Raw genomic sequence first — 23,954 nt, forward strand, 5'->3', positions numbered from 1 at the left:
TGTCCATGGTCCACCTGCCTGACCGTGGTCATTGACCCCATCTGAGGAGCAACCATACCCAGGCCCCTGTAGATACTGCCTTTCTTCAGGACAGGTGATATCAGGGCTCATCTTCAGGAAATTAATTGCATTTAGGATTAACATACAGTGTGGGGCCATTTACACTGATGACAAATGAATATCTGAGTCTGTGTAAAGACACAGTGCAGGCCCTCACCTCCCACCTTCTCTTGTCCTGTTGCCCATCTAAAGCCTTTCCCTACCTGTCAGTGCAACACATGCTTTGGATTCAGGTTCAGGCCTCATCCAGAATTTGAAGTATGCTGTAAACATTATCAGACTGTTTTAATCTGAGTCTACCAGCATTTAGCTTAGATTAGTATCATATGTAAGGCTGATGCTGTTACTTGGTGAATAAGGGTCAGGGTGCATGTTCTGAGGTATGAAAGCAGTGAGAAATCACAATCTGAATTTGTTGTTGGGGTAGGTTGAATACCTGTTCACTGAACTTTCTGCATGTGTGGAGAGAGTATTTTGCCTAGAATGAGAAATGTCAAACACATGGCCCAGCGATGGGAGCAGCTGTTCAGGAGAGCAGCAGAACTTTTCTGGTCTTCTTACTGATTTATTTATTATTTTAAAGGAAAGTTTCTATTTAATCTTAAGGAAGAGAAATAATGCTTCTGAAAAATTTATCCTTTCAAAGCTCATCTACTTTTGAACATTTAGCAGGGCCTGATCAAACAAGACAAGATCCTTGATATCATCCTAACAAAGGAAGGTGGTTATGCAGCAGCTGTGTATCTGTTCATATCATATATCAGATGCAGAAGGATGCTTAGCTCATCAAAAGAAAATATGCCCATGACAGATTTTTGCAAAAGTAAAATAACTGAAATAGAATTAGTCTTTAACTAGGATTTTTATTAATGCACTTTCCTTAATGATAAACTTCTTCATTAGCTTGCCAGAATTTAAGTAACTTGATAGAATCATAGAAAGTCAGGGGAAGTTGGAAGGGACCTCAAAAGATCATCTTGTCCAACCCCCCCTCTGCCAGAGCAGGGTCACCTATAGCAGGTCACATAGAAACACATCCAGGTGGGCTTTCAATGTCTCCAGGGAAGAAGATTCCACAACCTCCCTGGGCAGCTTGTTCCAGTGCTCTGTCACCCTCACAACAAGAAAAATCTTCCTTATATTTATACAGAACTGCCTATGCTCCAGTTTATAACCACTGCCCCTTGTCCCGTCATTGGTCATCACTGAGAAGAGCCTGGCTCCATCCTTCTGACACTCACCCTTTACATATTTATCAACATTAATGAGGTCACCCCTCATCCTCCTCTTCACCAAGCTGAAGAGCCCCAGCTCCCTCAGCCTTTCCTCACAAGGGAGATGTTCCACTCCCTCACTCGTCTTGGTTGCTCTCCGCTGGACTCTTCCAAGCAGTTCCTGGTCCTTCTGGAACTGAGGGGCCCAGAACTGGACACCAGGGCAGAGTAGAGGGGTAGGAGAACCTCTCTCAACCTTCATGCCACTTGAAGTAGTTCCCTTAAATTTATATACGATAACTCTTGTTACATATTTGTACATCCTAGATAAACAGATTTAAAGTAGGGAGGACCTTTCTTTGTCAAGAAAACATTTGTGCAAGAGAGCAATCCTTTATGTGTTTTAAAAATGGATGCAGTAGTGTTATGTTGCACAATTATTGAGTAAAATCAGTTACTATTTGGCACTGATGCATTTGGAACTCATTCTGTGTTGTTTAGGGCAGCTGATAGGTTTCTGAGACATTTTTAATTCTTCCTCTGTAGATGGTGATTAATTTCTTCCTGTCCATTTGGCACTAGCAGTAAAACCTTATTGGATGTTACAGGTTTCCCTTTAAGAAAAACATATCTAAATGAGCAGAATATTAATTAGGATTATACTGATTTGTTGCCTCCAGCTGGCTGTGAAGGTCATACTGGCATATATTTTACACTCAAAGCAATGTTTTTCTTAAGCAAACATGACAACTTAGGCAATGGAAAAAGGCTGTAAGGCTTCTGGCTTAGCCTATTTGCTTTAATAATCACATACTCAATATTACTTAAAAAAACACTTTTTTTTTTTTTTAATAAAAATCGTGCCACTGTATAAAATAAATTAGACAAATTCCAGGCTTAAAAAGACCAAGGTGACTTCTACTACATAGTTGTGTTCTTCATGATAACTTCAGATTTCAGATGAGAGGCTGGAGATATGTGGAAACCTCTAAATTTGGATGTCAGTGAGATGAGTGGGTGTCGTAGATGGAGCCAGGGAAGCCAACTGAGTACAAACATGTAGAGACTTCACCCAAGGGTAAAAAGTTAGTGCTGGGCTGTGGAGCAGGGAGAATGATCCTCTGCCATTGCAGCTCCTCCTTGCTTCTATGCTTTGATTTAGCAAGGATGCAAACCAGACCCTTGGCCTCTCTACATGCTGCTAGCTCACTGGTGGGATTTCCTCATAGCAAAGCACCAGCTGTTTTTTGGCACAGGTGTGTGTCACAGAGGTTGTAGGATTTCCCTGAGGTGTTGGAGGAAAACATGCCACTAGTTTGGTGTTGGCTGCATGACAAAAGGCCAGTTAAATACCTGTCCCTCAAGTCAGCCATGTACAGACTGCTGTATGCTTGCACAGGAGAAATGAAATCCAAGTAATACCCTGCTGCAAAAGCAAGGAAGCATGCTCCCAAGTACAGACACCTCCTGTTATACTTACAGTCCTGTGCTTTGGCAAGCACATGAAGTATGTTTGTATACCTGCATATACACACATACTAAAAGCCTTAGCACAAGCAGCAAATGTCTTAATATAGGCAATTCTTCAAGTTTTCCTTTTTTATGCAGCTGATGTGAAACAGAACCTTAAAAAGACTGCGTCCTGGTATAGTGCATTCAAAGGTCATCCTCTGATGTTCTTCCTCCCTGTAGTATTCCCAAGGCTGTTCATAGATATCAGTGTAAGTCACGTCATTATAAAACAAAGGGCTGGAAGATGTTCTGCAGAATATTATAACACATAAATCCTTTGATATACTTACTACAGTTTTCTAAAAGTTAAGTTCTTGCCTCAAGTAACAATTAGGAAATTTTGCTCCAAAACTTTGTCTAATTTTTACCTTAGGATCCCACAACATTGCTTAAATAGATTTTCTTGCACTCTGCTTTTAACTCACCTGGAAGATTATAGAGAACAGTCCTGTTCCTCTCACTTTTGGTTCAGATAACTCTAGACTCCCAAGCCAATATCTGCCTCTCTATGCTCACAGGACAGGCTCATCATTTTTCATACCAAGATGATGCTGCTTCATTCAGTCTCTTTGAGCTTATCATTCATGAATGAGGACAGTATGAATAAGACACAATGTTTAGGTGATGTCCTGTAGTATCATATACAGTGACAACAATTGGATTTCCATCATTTCTGGAAACATCTCAGTACAACCTAAGATTGCCTATGGTATAGCCTGTTGATAGCTTGAAGTAAAAGTTTAGTAAAAGTTTAGCTACTGCATATTCAGCTACTTCTTATTCTTTGTTGCTTTCAGCCTTCAAGTCCTCAGTGTTCAGCAGAGCATTTTGTTGTTAATGCACAGCTTTGGATTTTATAGTCTTACTGGTTCCTCCATTTCTATTTTTGCACTGTGAAGGTCATCCATTAACAGTTTAATCACCTCTTGTTGATGCAGAGAGATGGATCATTACTTTCAGTGAGTGTTTAAAAATTTGCATCCGTTCCAGTGTTGTTCTATAGCTTAGTGGTCAGCCACTGGATTTCAATAGAATTCTGGATGACAGTGAAAAGAACTCTCTAGAATCGTGTGTTCTGTCAGTGTAACATTCTGCATATTGCAATATTGCAGCCATAGGAGGTTAAAAAAAGCATGAATCAGTGCCAAAAAATAAGAATATTTTTTTATTTAAAGAAATTCAATACAGAGTGCCTTTTCTAGTCAGTATTTTTTCACTTACTGCTTTCATAGCTTCCTTCAAAGTAACAATAACACTCAGTAAGACCATTTTACTAAACGTGCAAAGAAGGATGCTATTAATTTAGAATGGGGAGAAGTAAACTAAATGTAATCATTTTAGTTCATCATACTGTGTATTGAAAGAGTATTGCATCTGTACTCATTTTAAGGTGAAACAACGTGTTTGTTGGAAATGAGTAAAACATCTTGAATCATAGTGTCAGTATAAAATTGTCTTTGCTAACAATGATACCCAGCAATAAGAGTTTTATTACTCATTTTATTACCTATCAGGCACTGGTTATTTGTGCTTAATGATGCTCATGGTTACACAGCACAGTAACTGATGAAGAATTTTGTGTAGAGGTGGAAAATAATTGTTAAAAGCAATTGAGATATTACTGCAGTATGACGTATTATTAATGATGGAAATAGAATTTTTTTCTCTTGCTTTCAGCAGGATTGCCAAGGACTGTTGAAAAGAGTGCAGTTTGGTGCCCTTCTGAGGAGCATAAAATATTGAGAAGAGCTCCTGCAGGTCTGCAGTAGTCAGGCTGAGATTAGTCATACTTATAAGGTCTTTGAGATCACAGGTTACCCAAAGTGATAAAATGCCTCAGCAAAACTATTTGTCACTCGTTGACAGGGTGGGAGCCATGTAATAGCTGCATTTGGGATAAGACAACTTGGCTAATTCCAGGTCTCCTGGGGATTTCTTGGGTTACCTCTGGCAGATAAATGACACCTTTTACTGTTAGCACTGAAAACCTGTTCAGTGCTGCAGTGCTTTCTGTGTGTCATGGACCTACTCATTTCCCATATGTGCTGAGAAGTGGGTGGGTGGAAAGACCTCCTCCTCATTTCTCAGGAGGTCTGGAACCTATGGTTCAAGAACATAGCAAGGTAATACTCTGCTTTTTTTCTGTGGATGAGCATAAGAACTGGAGCATAAGGGGACTTCAGCCTGTAGGTTTTTTTGGTGTCTTACCCCCTTGAGATACACTGTGCATCCAAGAGAGGAGCCGTATCACAGCAGGGCTTTCTGGCACCCACAGCCCCTTGCGTCCTTGCTGCAGCTCCTCTTCTTTACTCCAGTGATGCAAGCCTGCAGTCCAGCATCTTATTCCCCAGTTCCTAATCTACCTCTCCAGGTTCCTGAATGGCAGTGCTAGTAGGAATGGCCGTAGCAGTAGGACTTGGGATGTTTGTCTCATATTTGCCCCACTTAGCATTTCAAAGGAACATTTGCCTCTCCTAGCCATGTTACTGAGGTAACAGGCCTGCACTCCCTGACACAAGTGAAATTGACACACAAATTTCACTGATTTTTGCTGACCTCCCCTAATACCTACACTGCTCCTTCCTCAGTTTTCTATCAGTAAAATTTTCTGTTGTGGGTGATTTGCATTATCAGTATAAAATGATAAGCTTTTTGCTAGTGTCTCAATGCAGTCAAGGGTTGTCTATAATAACATTTGTACTGAGGTTTCTGCACTTTGAAATTTCAGTCATGTATGTTAAAAGTTTTCAGTTTAGATTTGGAAAGAAATCCCCCATAAAGTGAATCCTCATGGTACTTACTGACTTAGTAAGCCTAAGAATATCCTTGCAATGAAGACACAGAAAAGACTGTGAATAAAACCTGGCCGATGGACATGAGAAAGATGTCTTGTTCTTCAGTGAGAAATGCATCAATTTTTTTGGGGGGGGGATCCCTATAGTAGTATCACAGAGACCTTAACCTGCATGTGTTGGTCCCATGAGTGTTTGCCAGCTCATCCACACATGAGTGAGAATCACAATTACATTTGACTTCTTTATAGAGAAGAACTATGAGTTCCTGAGTTCTGGCAGCTTCAGCCCAGAAAGCAAACACCCAGAGCAACACAGGGAGGCTTCCACTTTCCTTACGACTAGGGGCAGGTGAATACTAACTTGACAGCATTTTGTGTTTTCTTTTTTGTAAAAGCTGGTTTTATGCTTTCTAGAGAGACAGAAGCTTTCAATGGATGAATGCACAGACAGTTGGAAGTATTTTTCATATTTGTACACATTTTTATTAAAAGTGAAATGGAAGTGAAATGGGTTAACAAATGGAGAGATTCGTGGACATAAGGAGAAAGTGTTGTAGGATCTGTCACCTTGCCAGATACCGAGATATCATGCTTCTTGAAAACAGAGGTGAATAAATGTTATCCTGATTTGACTATACTTTTAGACAACTCTCTCATGTGGGTACATCACAGTCCAAAAGAAAAGCGAAGGAGAGTCAGCAGTCCACTGAGCATGCTCCTTTCCTTTAGGGTGTCAAACCCTAGAGAAAAAGCCAACATAAACATTCCAAAACCTGATATGAAAGTAATCTGAAAATCTTACTTACATTCACTGTTTTACCAGATCAGCAATGATACTTGGTGCTGTTTTAAATGAAGACCAGACACACGCTCAGATTATATACCCTTCAGGTTTAAAAATCCAAACATTGTTTTTGCCAGTGGTCTCTAGCTTTATTACAGATCAATACAAATACACAGATCTCATTTCCCCTGCAGTCTGGAGTACTCACAAGGGAGGATGTGGGTCTGAATTTCTGGACTGTATTTTGTAGGCTGAAGGTGTGTCTCCAAGAGATCTCATTTTGACTTCATGCTAGACCCTCAGCCCTGCCTGGGTCTGTTCCCCAGAGCTTGCTTTGGCTCTCAGTGATATTAATAAGGTATCCTGAGTATTGATGATATCCCTGTGCATGCTTGATTCCACACTCAGTGACCTTATTGCCTTCTGAACCTAAAAAAAAAAAAAAAAAAAAGACTTCATAAAAGTGGCAGCCCCAGTGTTTTATTTAAAGCCACAGGAGCACAGGTGGACCTTCACTTATTTGGAAGCTTTGGGCTTTCCTCTGCAGTGCACCCAGAGATGGTTTATCTGAAATCTCTGGCTCTCTGTTCTGGCATCTCTTCACATTGTCTATGGCTGTGGGTAAAATGTGTAGATAAATACCATGATGAGAACTCACATGAGGAGCTGCTTTGAAGACACCTTCTCTAACCCAGATGGTAGAATTCCTTCTGTGCCACAGCTACCAACACAGAAATATCTTCATTCTATTCCCAGTACAACTCTGTGTTTCAAAGGGTATTTCAGCTCCTGTGGATATCAAGTAACAAAACTAAGTGATTGCAGAGATGGAGCATAAATAGAAAGAGGAACAGGCAGCAGCGAACTGCTGACACTTCAGCTGAGACTTGGCAAGCCTGGCTGGAAATGCTTGTCCCAGAAATACACATTGCATTTGCAGAGTACCTTCATGATCATCTCTGTTTACAAAGTTCATATTGTCACTGACCTATTTTATTCTTTTTGCTGACAGCAGAAGTTTAGTGTAAAGGACATATCATGTAGTTCTCTGTTTTCCTGTGTCTCTATGTATTTGCGAATTCCACCATGTGCTCATTTGTTTGGTAATGAATTGTATTTACAGCTCAGTTATAACCTGTGAGTTTTAACTCTCAGTGGGAATTATGTTTCTAAGTCACTGAGACACTTTGCAAGATGCTGTCTTTAGTAAGATAACTGTGTTCCATGCTGCAAGAAAGTTCATAAGCCAAACTTCGTTAAACTTCAGAAAACAGCCAAACTTTGTCACCTCTTGGAGGGTACAAAGCTGTTGTTTTTTATCAGAAAGGAGCAGTTCTATCTCCCAGTGGAGCACTGATGATGTCCCTGGAGAAGAGGAGTGGAAAACCTGGGTGTGCTCTTTAGCCACCAGGAATTGTATTCATCTGTGGCAAGTTACTTTTTTTCTGTCTGTATAATTTTGTCCCAAAGGACACTGTGGCTTGCTTTACTTGGAAATAAGTGAATCCTTCTCTAAGAGAAGTTCCAAATATATGAAATTTGTGAATGAATTTGAAGATTGCAGAAACCACTTGCAATGGTTTTCCCCTCTGCATGGGGGATTGGGCTTGATGATCTTCAGGGGTCCCTTCCAAACCCTGACATTCTGTGATATCACTGTTAATTTTCAAGGGGTCTAATATGGCTTTGTTCAGAGAATATCTTCAAGTGATAAAATTATAGTAGTTAGGTGCATACTGATGAGCAGTGCTTGAGCTGGGCTGTGTAGTCACAGTCATTGAAGCTGAGGCTACATACTAAAGCAAGGTGTAACACAGTAGTAACCCCTGAGCGTGCCATAACTCATCTTTGATGGCAGAGTACTCTGGCACAGGACTTTCTTCATGCCATGCCTAATTACAACATCAGTGTATAATTCAGTAATTAGTATATTCTGAATTTTAAATGATCTATTCACTGGTGTTTTCTTCTTCTTTTTAAAAAAATGTTGGTTTATAATGACGTATTTGTGATATATATGATACATATGTATAGGTATAGTAGTATGTGTAGTGATCTATGATATATGCAAATATATCACATAAAATACAAACTATATATAATATCTTTATATATTTGTATGTATTGTACATATAAGTACATATGCACAGATATATGCAAACACACATAAATCATGCACATATATGCTTGCATATGTGTGTGAGTGCATGATTGCTTCAGGAAAGTGTCTCACTGGTTAAAAGAGGTGAATGAGTGGCCAATGAAACACAAAAGTCTTCATGCCACTGTCTATCCAGTATCAGGAACCAAACTGTTTTCTTAACATTTTTACCATATAGGTTGTGCCAGGAAATGGTAGATGAATTATTGAAAATATTATTAAGAGCAGGAGGCTTTTTGTCTTGTCATGCATAGGAATCAAGACTGAATGGTGTTCTGCAAGACATATGGTAGCCAAGCACAAATTACTAGACTTAATAAAGGTAAATAGCTGGGTGGGATATTTGGACCATGGTCAAGTTAGTAACAGTTCCCTTCTTCAGCCAGCAGAGTGGCCTTCTCTGTCTTCAAGCTCTTGTTCAAGCATTACCTTCACAAATTTCTTACTCAATGGTTCAGAAAAAGTTTCAAGAATATTCAAAACGTGTGATTTTCCTGGTGGAAAATAAAATGCTAGTTTCATGTAGCTGAGAGAGAGGTTTCTTCCCTTCATTCTTCATTTCTTAAGGAAAGATTTAGATTTTTAATTTATCATGACTTTTCTGACAGTTGGCAAAGAAATAACCTGATGGCTTCTCAACAAATATCATTGTTCCTTATTAACTCTGAACATGTTTACTGTGAAGCAGTGTAAGGGACCAGCCCTCAGGACGTGTATTCAGGGAAGTGGTGTGAAAACCACCATTAAAGCAAACCCCCTCCCTACCCCTGTCCTCACCATGCATATCATGATAATGATAGAGATGAGGACTGGGGAGCAAAGTGGGCTTAGGTCTGCTCCAGTTGTTCAGTCTGATGTGTCTCAATCACAGTTACTCATTACAAAACAAAGAGCAGACAGGCCTATAAAAGGAGGGGCTGTAGTGGTGGGCTTTGGGACCAGTCCTCCCCAATTGCCTGGCCCAAGACTGGTGATCTTCTGTTATCTATCTGTCTTAACTTTTCTTCTTCTACTCTCTTGCTTTATCTTTCCTAAAATCCTTAAGTAACACAATGCTTAGCACAATTGTTTCCCAGATTCAGCAGCTTGAACATCCATGATATTGTGACTTTTGTGAGCTAAACAATCAGCCTTTATGATTGCACACCCTGAGCATATCTAATAATTGAAGTGTCAGCTTTTATGAGTTACTCCTTCTATAGTTCTAATTAAATCTTATGCTCAAATACAAACCTTGATTTCACCTTAATTTGATCACGGGGTATCCAATGGTTGAGCATTTCCTTGGACCCTAACATTTAAGCCACTGTCCTGGGCAGGGCCAGGTCTGACACTATAAGGCTGGATCCAGCTGCATCAAGGCTTTGCTCTGAGAAGGAGTTTAGAAAGCAAAGGGGTCTGATCAGTGTCTCCCTGGGTGCCCTATCTGGGTTGTGACAAGCAGAAGTGTGTCCTGGGTTGGCCCATTGAATGCTGTGCCAGCAGAAGGCACTTCTGTTTGGAGCAAGGGTTGCTACATATTGTAAATTAGGAACAACTCCTGTTTAGACAAGCCCCCAAGGACACTGTTCTGGCATGTGTGTTTGCAAAGACAGACTATCTTTATTTGTTTTAAGTGTGAATAAAGAGCCCTAGATATAAACCTGTCAGTATTAAAGGGTGGTGTGTGCCTGTTAACAGTTCACAGGCAATTGCTCAACCGCCTGACTTCTCACGTTGTTTTCTGCAAGTAGGGGGAGAGTGTGGCCCCAAGTACAATATCTGGCAGGTAATCCTGAGTAACATATGGAATTATAGAGGGATGATGTACTGGTGAACACAATTTTGTTTTTGAGTGTTTAGTTATTAAACTGTGGAAAGAGAGACAACTTTTCAAATGGTGGTTGAATCATGGTGTCCCCCCATCCTCCCTTGTTGTTCACCTTCTCCCTAAACTGGTCAGGATTTGTGAGTGAGTTAATTCTCCTAAGCAGCTGTTGAGAAAAACTTCTTTTAGTGAGAGAAATGTGACTGATGTCAAATTAGGTCTTTCCTAATCATCATGCAGAGTATCTGACAAAGAAATGATTAACCTTACTTAAGGGAAGATGTCAAGTTCTTTTGGTAAAAAACCTGCTTCCCATTGCCATGGAATAAAGAATTTACCACACTGCTTGAGTGTTGGTTCCAGTGTATAATTGCATTCACTGATACATTTTTTATCCCATTTGATTTGACTCCTAATAAGTATTTCTGAACATGGACCTGTTTTTAGAATTCCTGCCTAAACTTTTGCTTTGCATACTGCAATATATGCTCAATAACTTTACTTCAGGATTTTACATTTTTAGCTCAAACTAGGTACAGTTTCAATTTATTTTACATTTTTAGCTCAAACTAGGTACAACTTCAATTTATTAAGATCCTTCTCCCTCATAAAGTTTAGCTTTTACAAGGTTTGTAGAGCTGAGGAAGCACTAACAGAGAGAACAATATATGTCACCAGGCAGAAAATTCCCTTTCTGTTCTTTATTGCAAATAAATCAACACAGACATAATTGCTATAAAATGCAGGGAAAAAATTCCTCCTTACCTTTGGAACTGTGGGTAAATTTGTTTTTTCAGGTTTCTTGAGGCTTACGTTGTCATGCTCTGTTTGATTTAGTGATTTTGAAACCTCCTAGCAAATTTGGATCCACTTCAGAAAGTGGGTAAAGATAATAAAGATGAGGAAATTTCTACTAGTTTTAGGGATATGGGCAAAAAGCTATATTGAAAGACCCTGTAAATGCTCTTTGTGAGGAAAAACGTTCTAGTGACAGAGAATCTGAAATATTTATAAGCTCTTCTGCTGCAGGAAAGCCTTCAGTCAGAATTTAAGACATAAATACTAATTTCTGGGGATCTTGGCTACTGACTTTTTTGTGGAATGCCAGATCAGTGCTGGCACACCCCTACATGGTGTTTGGACAAAGAATTTCACAGAAGGGAGTTTCCTTCTGTCATATGAACTCCTTCCATTTAGATTTACACTGATGACTGGAAACTGTCTGCATATGCATCACACACTTTTTCCCTATTTTTGTCCTTGCAAATTGTTGTGTGACATAAGACTGGAAGAGCATTAACAGAACCTGGAATATTTTGAATGTAAGGCTCAGTCAGACATACTGATAATTGCATGTTCTATAATTAAAGCTGTGTAGGCTTTTCTTTCTAAGTATGGCAACAGCTCTTAGGGCACATCTGGAAAAATATGCTTTAAGCAAAGGTATTTTAGCTCAGATAATTTCACATTGCATGGGATATTTAGAAGCACTTCTTTCCAGAATGCTAATCTGCTTCATCAGTAATTTTAATATAAAAGTCTTCATTTTTTTATCATCTTTGCAAACCCAGTTTTGAATTCATACTGGCCATTCCATTATAGCTTAAGGCTAAATGCTGCAAAACAAAACCATTTCTTTGCTACTGTTTTTAGATAGAAGCCTATGTATACCTTGCCTAATGCTCTAGTAATATTTGATTAACTGATTTCAGCCAAGTATTTTCCTCTTTTTTGATTCCAAAGAGAAATAATTGTTTCATACTGGAATCACATTGAGAGGAAAATTAGTCTTATGGTTGGACTCCTGATCTGTGCTTCTTGAGGCTCATGTTAGCACTCTTCTCTGCTATCTCACTCTCTGGAAAATAGAGATAGTTGTATTCCTACAACTACAGAATTATTCAGAATTTCTTTGAAGTCAGTGAGTGTGTACCAGGTAGGATACTGGCCACTTGGAAATGAACAGCAATATTTCTGGTTGTAATAGGAGCACAAGGCATGGCACTACGAAACCAGAATGATTAAAATAAAACAAAAAAGCTTTAAAAAACTTTAAAACCCCTGATACCTATTGATTTATTGATAATGTTACTATTTCTTTTTATTTGGGGAAGAATGACTAAAAATAAAAACGCGGAGGTGCAGAACCTTTACTGAGAAGGTAATATTCTAATCAGGATTTTGTGTTTAACCCAAGCAGCTCAAAATCAACCAACCAATCAATTTGCTTTCATGATAGTGAGGAAGATTTTGCAGATAGATAACATTTGGCAACAATGCCCCAAGTGAGAAATAATTTTTCTTTTATTTAGAGAAGGAGGCAGCTTTTTTATGCTAGATAACATTCTGTTGGATCAGTGTTGCAACTGAATTTTAAATCATAAATACAATGCTTGCTGTCCAGCTGGAGGCAAAATACAGTTACCAAACCAAGGAAGAAACCACAGCTGAAAAAATGAATGAGATTAAAAAAAATAGTACATGGCAGTGATAACTGCAAAATAAGAGTAATATGGAATTTATTAGTGGTAACATGGGAAAATTAATTCTAAATTATTGACAGTTTAATTGACCTATAGTCAGTATTTTGGTGGGCTTAGTACTGTTGTGCTGCTCTTCATTTTTTATTCTTTCCCACTGGGCAGCAAATGAGTTTTCCAAGCATGGGGTTCGAAGGTGGACGTGTGGCTCTCTCTTTCATCCAATACCTTCAGAGCCCATCCTGTGACCAGGGCTCAGGTGCCTCTGATCCACTCTTTCCCCAGTCTTGCTCTGTGCAAATGCCACTGACAAGCTGATTTGACCCCCAGGCTCCGGCTGCACGAGGAAAAGGTCATTAAAGATCGGAGACACCACCTCAAGACCTACCCCAACTGCTTCGTTGCCAAAGAGCTGATCGACTGGCTGATTGACCACAAAGAGGCCTCAGACAGAGAGACAGCAATTAAACTGGTGCAGAAATTACTGGATCACAGCATTATCCACCATGGTAAGTGCAGTTATCAGCTGCTAAAAGCTAAATTTGATTAACTGCTATGAAGCAGAGAAATCCTGCGTCTGCTCTTCAGCCAAGTAGAGGATAGGTGGATTCTTTCCCTGCCAGAAAGGGAGCATCTCCCCTCAACTGTGCTGCTCCTTGAGGTCCCCTCTGTCCCGAGGGGCAGGGAGAGGCTGAAGGGCTGTGCAGTGACATTGTTGCTACAGGATGAGGAAGTCACCGGAGACTCTGCTGTTGCTTCTCTGACTCCAGAGCAGCCCCAGCTGGATTCTGTCCCCTTTGTCCCTGCTGCCCTCACCTTCCTGCTGCCCAGAGCACAGCTTGCCAGCTGAAAAACCCATCTGAAAAATCAGCTGGCAAAAAAAGGTCATTTTTCTCACGTGGATTAGTTCTCTGGCCCTATCCCTCACACCAGCTGCACAAACATTAGTGCTGGTACAGCTGCAACAAAGTTAGTGGTCCAATTGTGCCCTGATTAATTTTCTCTGAAACTTCTTGTCTATTTCAGATCTGTTCCTTTCAGCTTCTTGAATAACAATTTACGCTGATGAAAAGGAGCTTTCCAATTCAGTGGTAGCATTTAGTTGCCTTTTGGTACACAAAAAGTCTAGGAAGCACACAAACAAAGATGATCCAAGCCTTTGATTTCAAAGTGCAATATGACCCATTTCAAAAAGGCAAACCATAGCATTTGTTTCTTTCTTAAGAGAAAACTGAGTGACTACAAACACACGAATATCGACTTTGTGCAGGGTCACTGTATACACAGCAATACTGCTGCTATCTGCAATACATAACACCACCTTAATTAAAGGCAGAAATGCACATATTGAATGAGTACCACTTCTACAGCTACTCCTTGCCTATTAAATTAAAATTCTGGGTTGTTATGGAAACTGGGACTCACGGTAGATAGTTAAAGAATAAAGTAATTATAGGGTATTCAAATCTGACTACTTAATCCTCTATTGAGAAAATGTCAGCGAAGAGTTGCGTGGATGCCTGAGTGACTGAATTTAATTGAGCAATAGATGTGTTATTGCTGAATGCTGGTTTAAAGCTGTAACAACCTTCAAAGGTTTTCTATCTCAAGGATCCAATTGCACACCAAAAGTTCCATATAAATTTTACATACAGTCGTGCTTATGTTACACATAAAGCAGATGTTTCTAGAAAATGTTCACAAATTGCACTCAATTTAATAAAAGAGTTTATGAAGTGAGCTAGAGTAAATTCAGAGAGGTTCAGTCATGTCCTGCAGGATGCTCAGAGCATCCTTTTAGCACCTGTGCCAAGTGAAAGGGATACTATTTACTGCTCTTAAAGTGCAGGAGGTGAGGCCATGTGTGGGGGCTGACAATGGTTCTAGGACCAGCTTGGTTAGGGCATCTTTCCCATTAATTTATGCCCTTGCTGGATATTTACAGGAGCCCATCACCAGCTGCTGTCTCATAAACCTTGGTTAGCATTTCTCTGTGTGCTCCTGTTGTACCTCCTCTTTGCTAGCTGGTGTGAAAGAACAAATGAGACAGCTTTAAGAGATTTTAATTTTCATGGATTCTGCAGTAAATCTCAGAATTTCTACAGTGTTGCTCAACTGATACAAGTAACTTCAAGAAATTTGCCAATTCATAAGTTTTTGTGTGTCCTACACTTGCGGCCTTTCCAACAACCAAGCTAACAGATTGTTTTCATCAAAAAGTTTTCTGGCTATATAACAAATGGATACTTTTTTGCTTTTTGTTTTCTGCTCTTTATTTTCCAGGCTTACTCACAAAATGAGGAGCACCAATCCCCTTCACCTAGAAATTTGGTTACCGGTCTGAATTTTTTCTCCAGACTTTCATCAGTTATTAGAGCTGAATAAAGTATTTCGCTCAGAGACACAGAAGTTAGGCTTTGTACATGTTTGCATTGAAGTTCTGCAGTGGTAGATGCTAACTGGATCCTCATATATTTTATATTTCAGTCTGTGATGAGCATAAGGAGTTCAAGGATGTCAAACTGTTCTACCGCTTCCGAAAAGACGATGGGACATTTCCCCTGGACAACGAGGTGAAGGTGTTCATGAGAGGACAAAGACTGTATGAAAAGTATGTGGCATTCTCTACCCATAATGTGTTGATAAATAGTACCATGGGATGCAAATGGTATTTTTTAGCCTATGTTTGAATAGTCAGAGGCTTTCAAATCAATCAGGAGTGGGTCTGAGTAGTTCCATGATTCTAGTTGGTGAACCTTTCCTCTCTTTTCCATTTCTCTTTTGATTTTCTACATGTTCTCGTGTAGCATTTTCTTTAAAATGAAATAGCATTTCATGATGTTCTGATTTGTTAGTACATCCTTTAACAGAACCCAATGTCATTGTAAGGCTTTACACTCTATTTTGTAAAATTAAATTATTAAAGGATGATTTTCCATATAAAGCTGTAATCATAAGACCTAAAACATTAATACAACAAAATGTACTGAACAGATGGCTACATACTCTTTGAGACTCCATGTCTACAGGAGGTAAGATTTTAAATAATAGGTGAAATTAATCCTCAGTGTTCTAGTCTGCAAAGCTGCTACATCAGAAAGGTTATATTAAAAGTAGTTTCTTTAAAAAAAAAACAACACACAAATCTAGTCAGGAGCATCTAATTCAGATTTGAAACAGGTGATTATGCTGAGATACTAAATATCCCACTGGATTACTTCTGTCAAATAACTAGGCAGTTTAAACTTACTTTCCAATCTGTAATTCATGACATTTTTATTTAAGATGTGGAGATTGTGACAGTACTTTCAAGCAGATAGAACAAAATGCATGTTGGCATATGCTACAAACCAATGCAAAAAGTTGTGATTTGTTATTTACTAAAAAACTTGAGGTATTGCTCTCAACTGAATGTCACCCATCCTTGTGCTTGGTTAGAGCAGGGGCAGGTAGCAGCGAAGAGAGATGCTGTGTTTTCTGGGTGGATTAATTCTGTTTCCCTGTTAGAATGAAGTACTCAGGAAGATGCCACGTTTAAAAGCTGATGATAAACATTTCCAAGGTTAGAAGGCTCTGAGAGTCAATTTGGTGAAGAAGCAATAAAACTGAAATATAAACAAATAACAGCAAATGCCACTCCTTTTGTTGCACTCATCATATAAAATTCCCTGAGACTCAGTGACTGTGACTATTTAAAGGAAAAACATAAATTGTCTAAGACTCAAGAAAATGCACCTCTGTGGAAAAGATCCTTCATTGGGTGCACTGGGACAGATGAACTGAATCACCCACCTCTGAAATCTTCTGTGCCTTACAAAGCACAGCTTTTCCTCCTTTTAGCTCTATAATATGCAGTGTCTGCAAGACTGGCAAGTATTTCTCAATACTGAGAAAAGCTGACCAGTGTGCCTAGAGTAGCAAACATTATCTTTTTCTTTTTCTGTACTTCCGAATTTTTTTTTTTTTTTTTTTTGGTGGTGAGGCTGGTAACAGTTTTCTGCATGAAAGGAGCCATGGTGGGAAGAACTCTGTGCTCCCAGTGTCTGCTTCCATCCTCTTTCTCTGAGTCGAGAATTATCCCCAAACAAATGTCAAGTGTCCAGTTTGTCCAACACTATTCTAGCAGAAAAATGCTCATAATAGTATCAGTTGTTCTCATGTGGGCAAAGGAATAAATGCCAAAAGTAGCACCTGTATCTAAATATAACAGCATCCTCATGAGGTAATTGCTCCTAGGCAACGTATCTAAAGGGTTCAGAAACTTTTAAAACCATCCCTGAGTGCTAAATATAGTATAGATTAAAAATACCTGGCATTTCAAAACGGGTCTGTGACAATTAAATCTAGTTAAAGTTCTCCATGGATCTTTGACAGTATTATATATTATTGGGAGATAAGAACTTGGGCTACCCAGGTGCCACTTTGTTTAGCAAATCCATGTGCAGAGTATTCAGATTTTATTAGATTCCTTGTCCATGCACACTTGTTAGCAACACTTCCACAGTTTCACTGGATGCATTTTAAACTCAGTATCTAGTAGTCAAAGTCAGACTAGTACAGAAAGAGTTTTGCAGTTACATGCTCGTCTGTAGTGTATCTGTTGTATCAGTTTGCTGGTACTGTTGAGAACAAAAATATTAATTCAGTGCAATTAAAATAGGTATCAAATGGCAACAACCAGAGAAAAGCCTTTATGAGCAGATGTGAAGTCACTTACCAGTACACTCAGCTTGTTTATCAGAAATGCCTGGAGGCCTAATTTCAAGAGAAATGATACTATGCCAAAGGAAATCTCTCTGAATCCAAAATATTTTTTAGATCTGTGTTTAATTTTCACCAGGCTTTGCTAGTTTAAGATAGACATTATAATACTATTTCCTGCTCTTCCCCACCCACCACACTGGCTCAGGAGTACCATTACATTCAGAAGCCAATGTAGTTTCTGCTTGCCAGAATTGCAGACACAGCATCCAAAAGCAGTCCATGCAGATTTGTACCCTCAATAGGTAAAATGAGCAAAATGATTTCATAGGATGAGGATGCTGTGGTATGGGCAGAGGAATGGAAGTGCTTGGCAGGTTCCCTGCATTCAGATGGCTGTTTTGCTCTGTGCTCTCCCCTGGGACAGGGGAACATTGGGATTGTACCCCGAGTAAGGAGCTCCCTTTCCCTGTCTCCCTTCTGTATGACTATGAAGATCCCTATAGCCTGGATTTTCCTCTCTTGTGGCATCACCTTCCACCTACTATGGAGATGTTTGGTGGCTGTACCTGTGCAATTAGAAGATTTAAAATCAGTCTCTGTTTGTGCTGTACCTTCATTTGCACTGAAAATAATTAATCAGTTCAGATCCCTTGTACATCATTGTGAACTTTGGTAATCCTTTCTTGTGAACATGCTTTAAGTTTATAACATGTTTAAGTTTATAACTAGAGGTGAAAATTATTTGACTTCCTGCAGTCTTGTCTGAAAATTGTGGAATAGTTTATTAGATCCAAGAATGGCATCATTTTTCATACTCTACAGGACTGATCAGATGGATTGAATGGAATAAATATGTTTGTGTTCATCAAAAACTTCCCTGAAAATCTTAAATAAATAGCACCAACCTTTCATACCTTTAAAAAAGAAAATTAAGTTGGGCAGGAATTCTACTTTTATGATGTTCTCAGTAAGTTTTGGTCAAGCACACAGGACTGTTGTTTCTGGTGCAGTTAAACTTAGGAGCTACAGATCATCTCATGATGTTGACTTCAACTGAGATTATTCAACCAGATTTCACAACAAACAAAGTGCAGATTTATGTTTTTAATTTCAGGAAATAATTCAGATAATTTTGAGACTGCGTTCTTTGACTGTCTTTCATTTTAACTCATCAATGGTTAAGTCAAATTTATCCTCTGATGCAGATATTTAGATAAAACAAGATTAAAATTTTCTTTTGAAAAGGGTTTGAATTTCAGTGTTTGGCTAAATATGCAGAATAAAACCAGTTTTAGCAAATATGCCTTGACATGAACAGCTTCATAATTTATAGAAACTAGGAGAAAATGGAAGAGACGGAGGCAGTTTCTGATTCTGGCTAATGAAAGGCCTGGGTTTTGGCTGATATAAATTGGTTGCAGCTTTGTTGACAGCCATGGAGTTACAGTGATTTACTTCAGTTAGTGATGTAGGTCTATGGGTTGCTGTTTCTGGGTTTGTTAAACTGTCAGTTTGTGGTGTCTGTTTGTTCACAAGTCCAAATCTTTTGCAGTGCTATTCTGGGCACATGCAGAAGGGTGTGAAATGTCAAGCTGAGTGTTTTTCCACTTGATATTTTTCCAGATTTCTTTTGTCTCTCTGCACATATCTGACAATTAGCATCTCTTTTCAAGGACCCCTCAATTTGAGACTTCAATGAGCTGGTCAGCTAATTATAGACTCATCAAAGAACAATTAACATAATCCTAAGAATTTTTTTGTTTGGTGCCTGCAGAGCCTGGGTAACCAGTTCTGGATAACCATGCAGCAGATGGTATGAAAAGACACAAGCTTTGGCTTTGCATATTTTTCTGGGGGGGGAAAGAAGCCTGGTGAATGAGACACATTTAAAGATGGTCCCTTGGAGTGCTATCTGTATTATATTTGTCTGGGACAAAATGTTGCCTTGCATGCAGATACTTGTAAATCAAAATATGAAAAAGAAGTCTTTACAAGAGTTCTGGAGTCAGCACCTTGTCTCCTTTGGGAACACACTCTCGCTTTTGGCCTCATCCCTGACTTCAGCTATCTCTCACTTTCTTAGTTTGTACTCAGCTCAGAGATGCAGGCAATGACCCACCAACACCTAGACATGAAATTCACTTTTTCTGCTACTTACACACAGCTGTGGCTGAGCAGCCTTTGCCTGGCTTGGTGATATGCTGCTTGGTCATCAGATCCATCCAGTTCATGCTTCTGGTTAGCTCCTGTTAAAGTCAAGGAAATAAATAGTTGAAATCACAAGGGTCCTGTCAAACCTCCTCATTGTAATTTCAAAGTCTTTTCTGTGTTCTTATGGCATAGATTTTTCCAAGGTCTCCCCGAGGAATTGGTGTTATATTCCATGAACTCTGGACATAGTGGTAGTTCAAGAAAGAGAGTGCTCATGGATGGATTTACATGAAATTCAAATTTTTGATGAGAATGGCAAAGACTAACCACTTGCAGAATGTTCCTGTTACAGTTAAGTAATCCCCTTAATTTCAAATAGTTTTTGAAAGGAGGAGAAATACTGGTCTTACACAGGAAAAATAACCATGCCATTCTTGAGCTACTTTTTTGAAAGTCTCACCACTAGTCTGGTTATTAGCCTCTAGTAATAAAATAATTGAGAAGAAAAACAAAATTAATACATAAGGAGGCTGTGGTGCTTGGTCTCCTGACAAAATGAAACAACAAAAAAAGTGGGATTCCATATTCAGAGGGAGATTTCTTCTTTCAGCCTTTCTTCTCTTTCAAACTGTAGTCTTACTTTTGCATTAACAAAATACCGAGACTTTTAATACTGTGTCATTGTAGGTTACTAGAATTGAGAAGAACGTTATTAGCATACTTGAGCTAGGTACATGACAGTTGCTTTGGGATTTAGAGACACCTCAGGATGTTCCTCTGAACTGTGTTACATGGACCCAGCTGAGGCACAGAGACTCTGAGGCTCAGATGTCAAATTGTGTTCAGGTGTGTAATGTCATCGATTGCAGCTCTGTCACTGGGAGCTGGATGCTGAATATTTATCAAGCACCTAAATGACAGAACTACCTTTTTCTCTTCCTCTTGAATTTCTCTTTATCTGTTTTAAAGCTTATGGGGGGACTACTTTGGGGCATACTCATGCTAAATATAAAAAATAAATAGGAATTTTTAAAGACATGAATCACAATCTTGTACTTTTAGGCTACTTTTCCTTCAGAGTTAGTTATACATTGATTTTTAGAGAAGCTAAAGAACTAGGCAAAATGTGAAACCAAAAAAACTTGTGGGTTTTTTTTTAGGGGAAAAACAAGAAGGCATTAACTTGATATAGGGTTATAAGGCCTAAATTTTTTTTGACTAAGCTGTTGTAATTCACATCCTAAGTTTAGACTGATAGCTTGAGGAATGATTTAATAAGTCAGTGAAAGGTTCACTTAACATCAATGAGTGTTGCCAGAATAAATCTGAAGTTGCTTTTTTGAAGAACCATATTACCTACCAATTTTTCTTTTCCCCATACCAGGCTGATGAGTTCTGAAAATACCCTTTTGCAAGCCAGGGAAGAGGAAGGAGTCAAGTATGAACGAACCTTTGTGGCCTCGGAGTTCATTGACTGGCTGATCCAGGAAGGAGAGGCCACCACACGGACTGAAGCGGAGCAGCTTGGCCGCAGACTTTTGGAGCATGGGATTATACAGCACGGTGAGAAATCTACTTCCAGGTAGCAAAAGCTACACTTTTTGGAACATTTTCTTCAGGTCAAATCAAGTTGAAGAGCTCTTGTCTTCTTGGTCATAGTATGTCCATGTTTAAATAATTTTGGGTAGGAGTTTAATTAACTTTATTTAATAAAAGAGTGGATTTTTTAAAAGCTTGTGGTCTTAGTTCTGAAAATTCTGCCTCAAATGCAACGTAAAGGCAAAATTTGGGATTGCACAAACACATAAGGATATGGATGAAAATCACACTTGTGGTAACTAACTTGTAGAACTTGTTATCAGTGACACATGTAATTGAGATAAATAGCATTGTAAATATTGAGTAGGAATCAGAGCCATAAATAAGCTAAATTTTCTATGTAGAACAAAAATGACACTTCTTGTATATCTTCCTACTTAAGGACAGGAGCAGAGCACAATCTGATGCCAGAAAAGCAGTTTGCCTTTTATACATGTTACAAAGTCATTCTCGTATGTTTGGGCAAGAAAGAGAGTATCACTTTCAGTGACATTGTATTTGGTGTAACTTCTCTGAGGCAGGAATTGAGTATTTTTTTATGATCCTGTACAGTGTGGCTGGCAGATGCACCTTCACTAAGGAGCTCTTTCTGTTAAGGGTAGAAGAGAGGTATTTTTCTCTCTGTACTACCCCAAGGATGAAGAAATTGCACCAAAACCCAGTTTATATATTGCAAGTAATTATCCCGGTGGTCTAAATGTTGTCACATCAACACTAATTCTGACAGAGAACAAACAATTCACAGCATTAACAGGTATTAATGTGTAACCTGTATAACAGGTTACATGGTGATGGGTTGACTAGGCTGCTTGTTGCTTGCTATTTGCTTTGTGAGAAAAACTAGTTTTAAGGGATAAAAATAATGGGTGCATCAGTGACCAGCAGTTCCTTCGTGGTTGTGACCATGCTGACATTATCTGCAGCTTCCAATTATTGCACACTACTCCTCAATGTTTACAGTAATCACCTTCCACTTCTACAGTTACCTCAGTGCTTCCCATGATTTACTGTGCCAGCTGCTTGGAGCTTGACAGACAGGGAATGTATAACTCCCCTTCTCTTTATAGCAGCAATGATTTCATTCCTATTTTTACCTGAGCCTTTTCTGTATGTTATATATAATGTAAATTTCCTTAAGAAAAGAAAGAGAATGACAGCAGTAGATTTTTGCTGCTATTGGTGTTTTTACAGAGGAAATAAAGTCAGAACTTGATAAAGTTCTGGATTTACTTTGCTACTGACATCTTTGCAGAGCTAAAAAAATCAGGATGTGACATTTATTGCACATCAACCATTGCTTCACTAATTAAAGCGAATGCTCAGCAATGCACCTTGGCAGAGAAGTAATTTTGCCTGCATTAAGATGAGTTTCTGGGGATAATCCTGGGTGATGATGGCCCTGCTCACCTTTATGGATTATGGAAACTGGCTGCTTTTGCAGATTTATCCCCTTCCCCTCCTCTTCTAGCAGTCAAGAGCACATACAAAGCACCCTATTAGAAAGAGATTTTAAACTCATGAGGTGACCACAGACAGGGCACCTGGGAATTGATTGATTGCTGAGGAAGTGGCCTTCCCACTCCAAGGTGCCATCATCTTCCTCACTCAGCTTTTACAAGGGAAAAGGTAATTCAGTTGGGATTTCATGCATTTGATGAGGAAACTGGAAGTAAACCAAAACTCAGTAATGTCACTGAGATTGATCTTTACCAGTGGACGTGCTCTCTGCATGATCCTAAGCAGGAGGTTTCATTATCCTTTGGATTTCACTGAAATGTTCTGTGATTGCCTAGATAGCATTAGGAATATTGATGAAAGTACCAGCAGAATTAACACAGAGCTGATGTGGGCTTCACCTTAGCAAGTGGGCATTGTCTTTGCATTTTGAAGGTTTATGTAATGCTGGCTTTCTCTAAGAAGGAAGCTCCAAAATAGAATTTCCTCTGTCTCAGTGAATTCTAGGCCCAATTGAAAAAAAAAAAAAAAAAAAAAAAATCTGTCCTCTAGTGTAGTAAATTCATTTCACCATGCTAAACTCCCTTTGTGTTATATCTCATCAGCAGTATCAAAATTTAATTTGACACTAATTGGCATCCTTTGTTGGCAGAACCAGCAGAAAGACTCTCAACTGAACAGGAGTGGAGAAGAAAACATTTTCCTGCTCTAAAGACAGTCTTTAGCTGGCAGTATTGTTTGGTATCCACGATTTGGAATAAAATAAAGCTTGCTCTACTATTTTTATGAAGTATTTATTACTTTATCTAGTGCAATAGAAAGTAATAAAAATAGTTGCATCACATCACCAATCTCACTAGCAATTTTCCAGCCACATTCAAATTCTGCAATTTTATTTTTACTGATATGACTTTCACTTCAATTGCTCACTGAAGCCCTATTCTGCAGCTGAGGTTCTATATTCAAACCAGATTCCTGATGCATTTATCTTCACTTCAATTGGTCAGATTCAAGCCAGGTTTCATACAGGAAACAAACACTGGTGCTAATTTTAAAAAGGAAAACAGTGCTTTAAGAGGTATTGCATAAATGCTATAAAAACATGAAATGTTTCAGTTTAAAAATAATCTTCCTGATCTCTCTGGGCATTTATAACTGTGCATGTTTCCCTTACCATACGTGAAAATGTTGAAAGGTCCTCAAGCTCTGAATTGCTTCCTTCCAAAATCCCAC

The 23,954-nt window shown here is 38.9% G+C and overlaps 1 protein-coding gene across 3 annotated transcripts in view; it reads left to right on the top strand.

The window, feature by feature from the left end:
• The window catches only part of DEPTOR (DEP domain containing MTOR interacting protein), a 71,577-nt gene that overhangs the window by 14,113 nt on the left and 33,510 nt on the right, over window positions 1-23,954 (top strand). For all 3 annotated transcript variants that reach the window (XM_030445560.1, XM_030445559.1, XM_030445558.1), the window contains 3 exons: window positions 13,143-13,321; window positions 15,300-15,423; window positions 21,052-21,230. In XM_030445560.1, coding sequence (XP_030301420.1) covers window positions 13,143-13,321; window positions 15,300-15,423; window positions 21,052-21,230 — 482 coding nt within the window. The remainder of the gene's footprint in view (window positions 1-13,142; window positions 13,322-15,299; window positions 15,424-21,051; window positions 21,231-23,954) is intronic.

The sequence above is a fragment of the Calypte anna genome, chromosome 2, assembly GCF_003957555.1.
Source record: "Calypte anna isolate BGI_N300 chromosome 2, bCalAnn1_v1.p, whole genome shotgun sequence".
Classification (NCBI taxonomy): domain Eukaryota; kingdom Metazoa; phylum Chordata; class Aves; order Apodiformes; family Trochilidae; genus Calypte; species Calypte anna.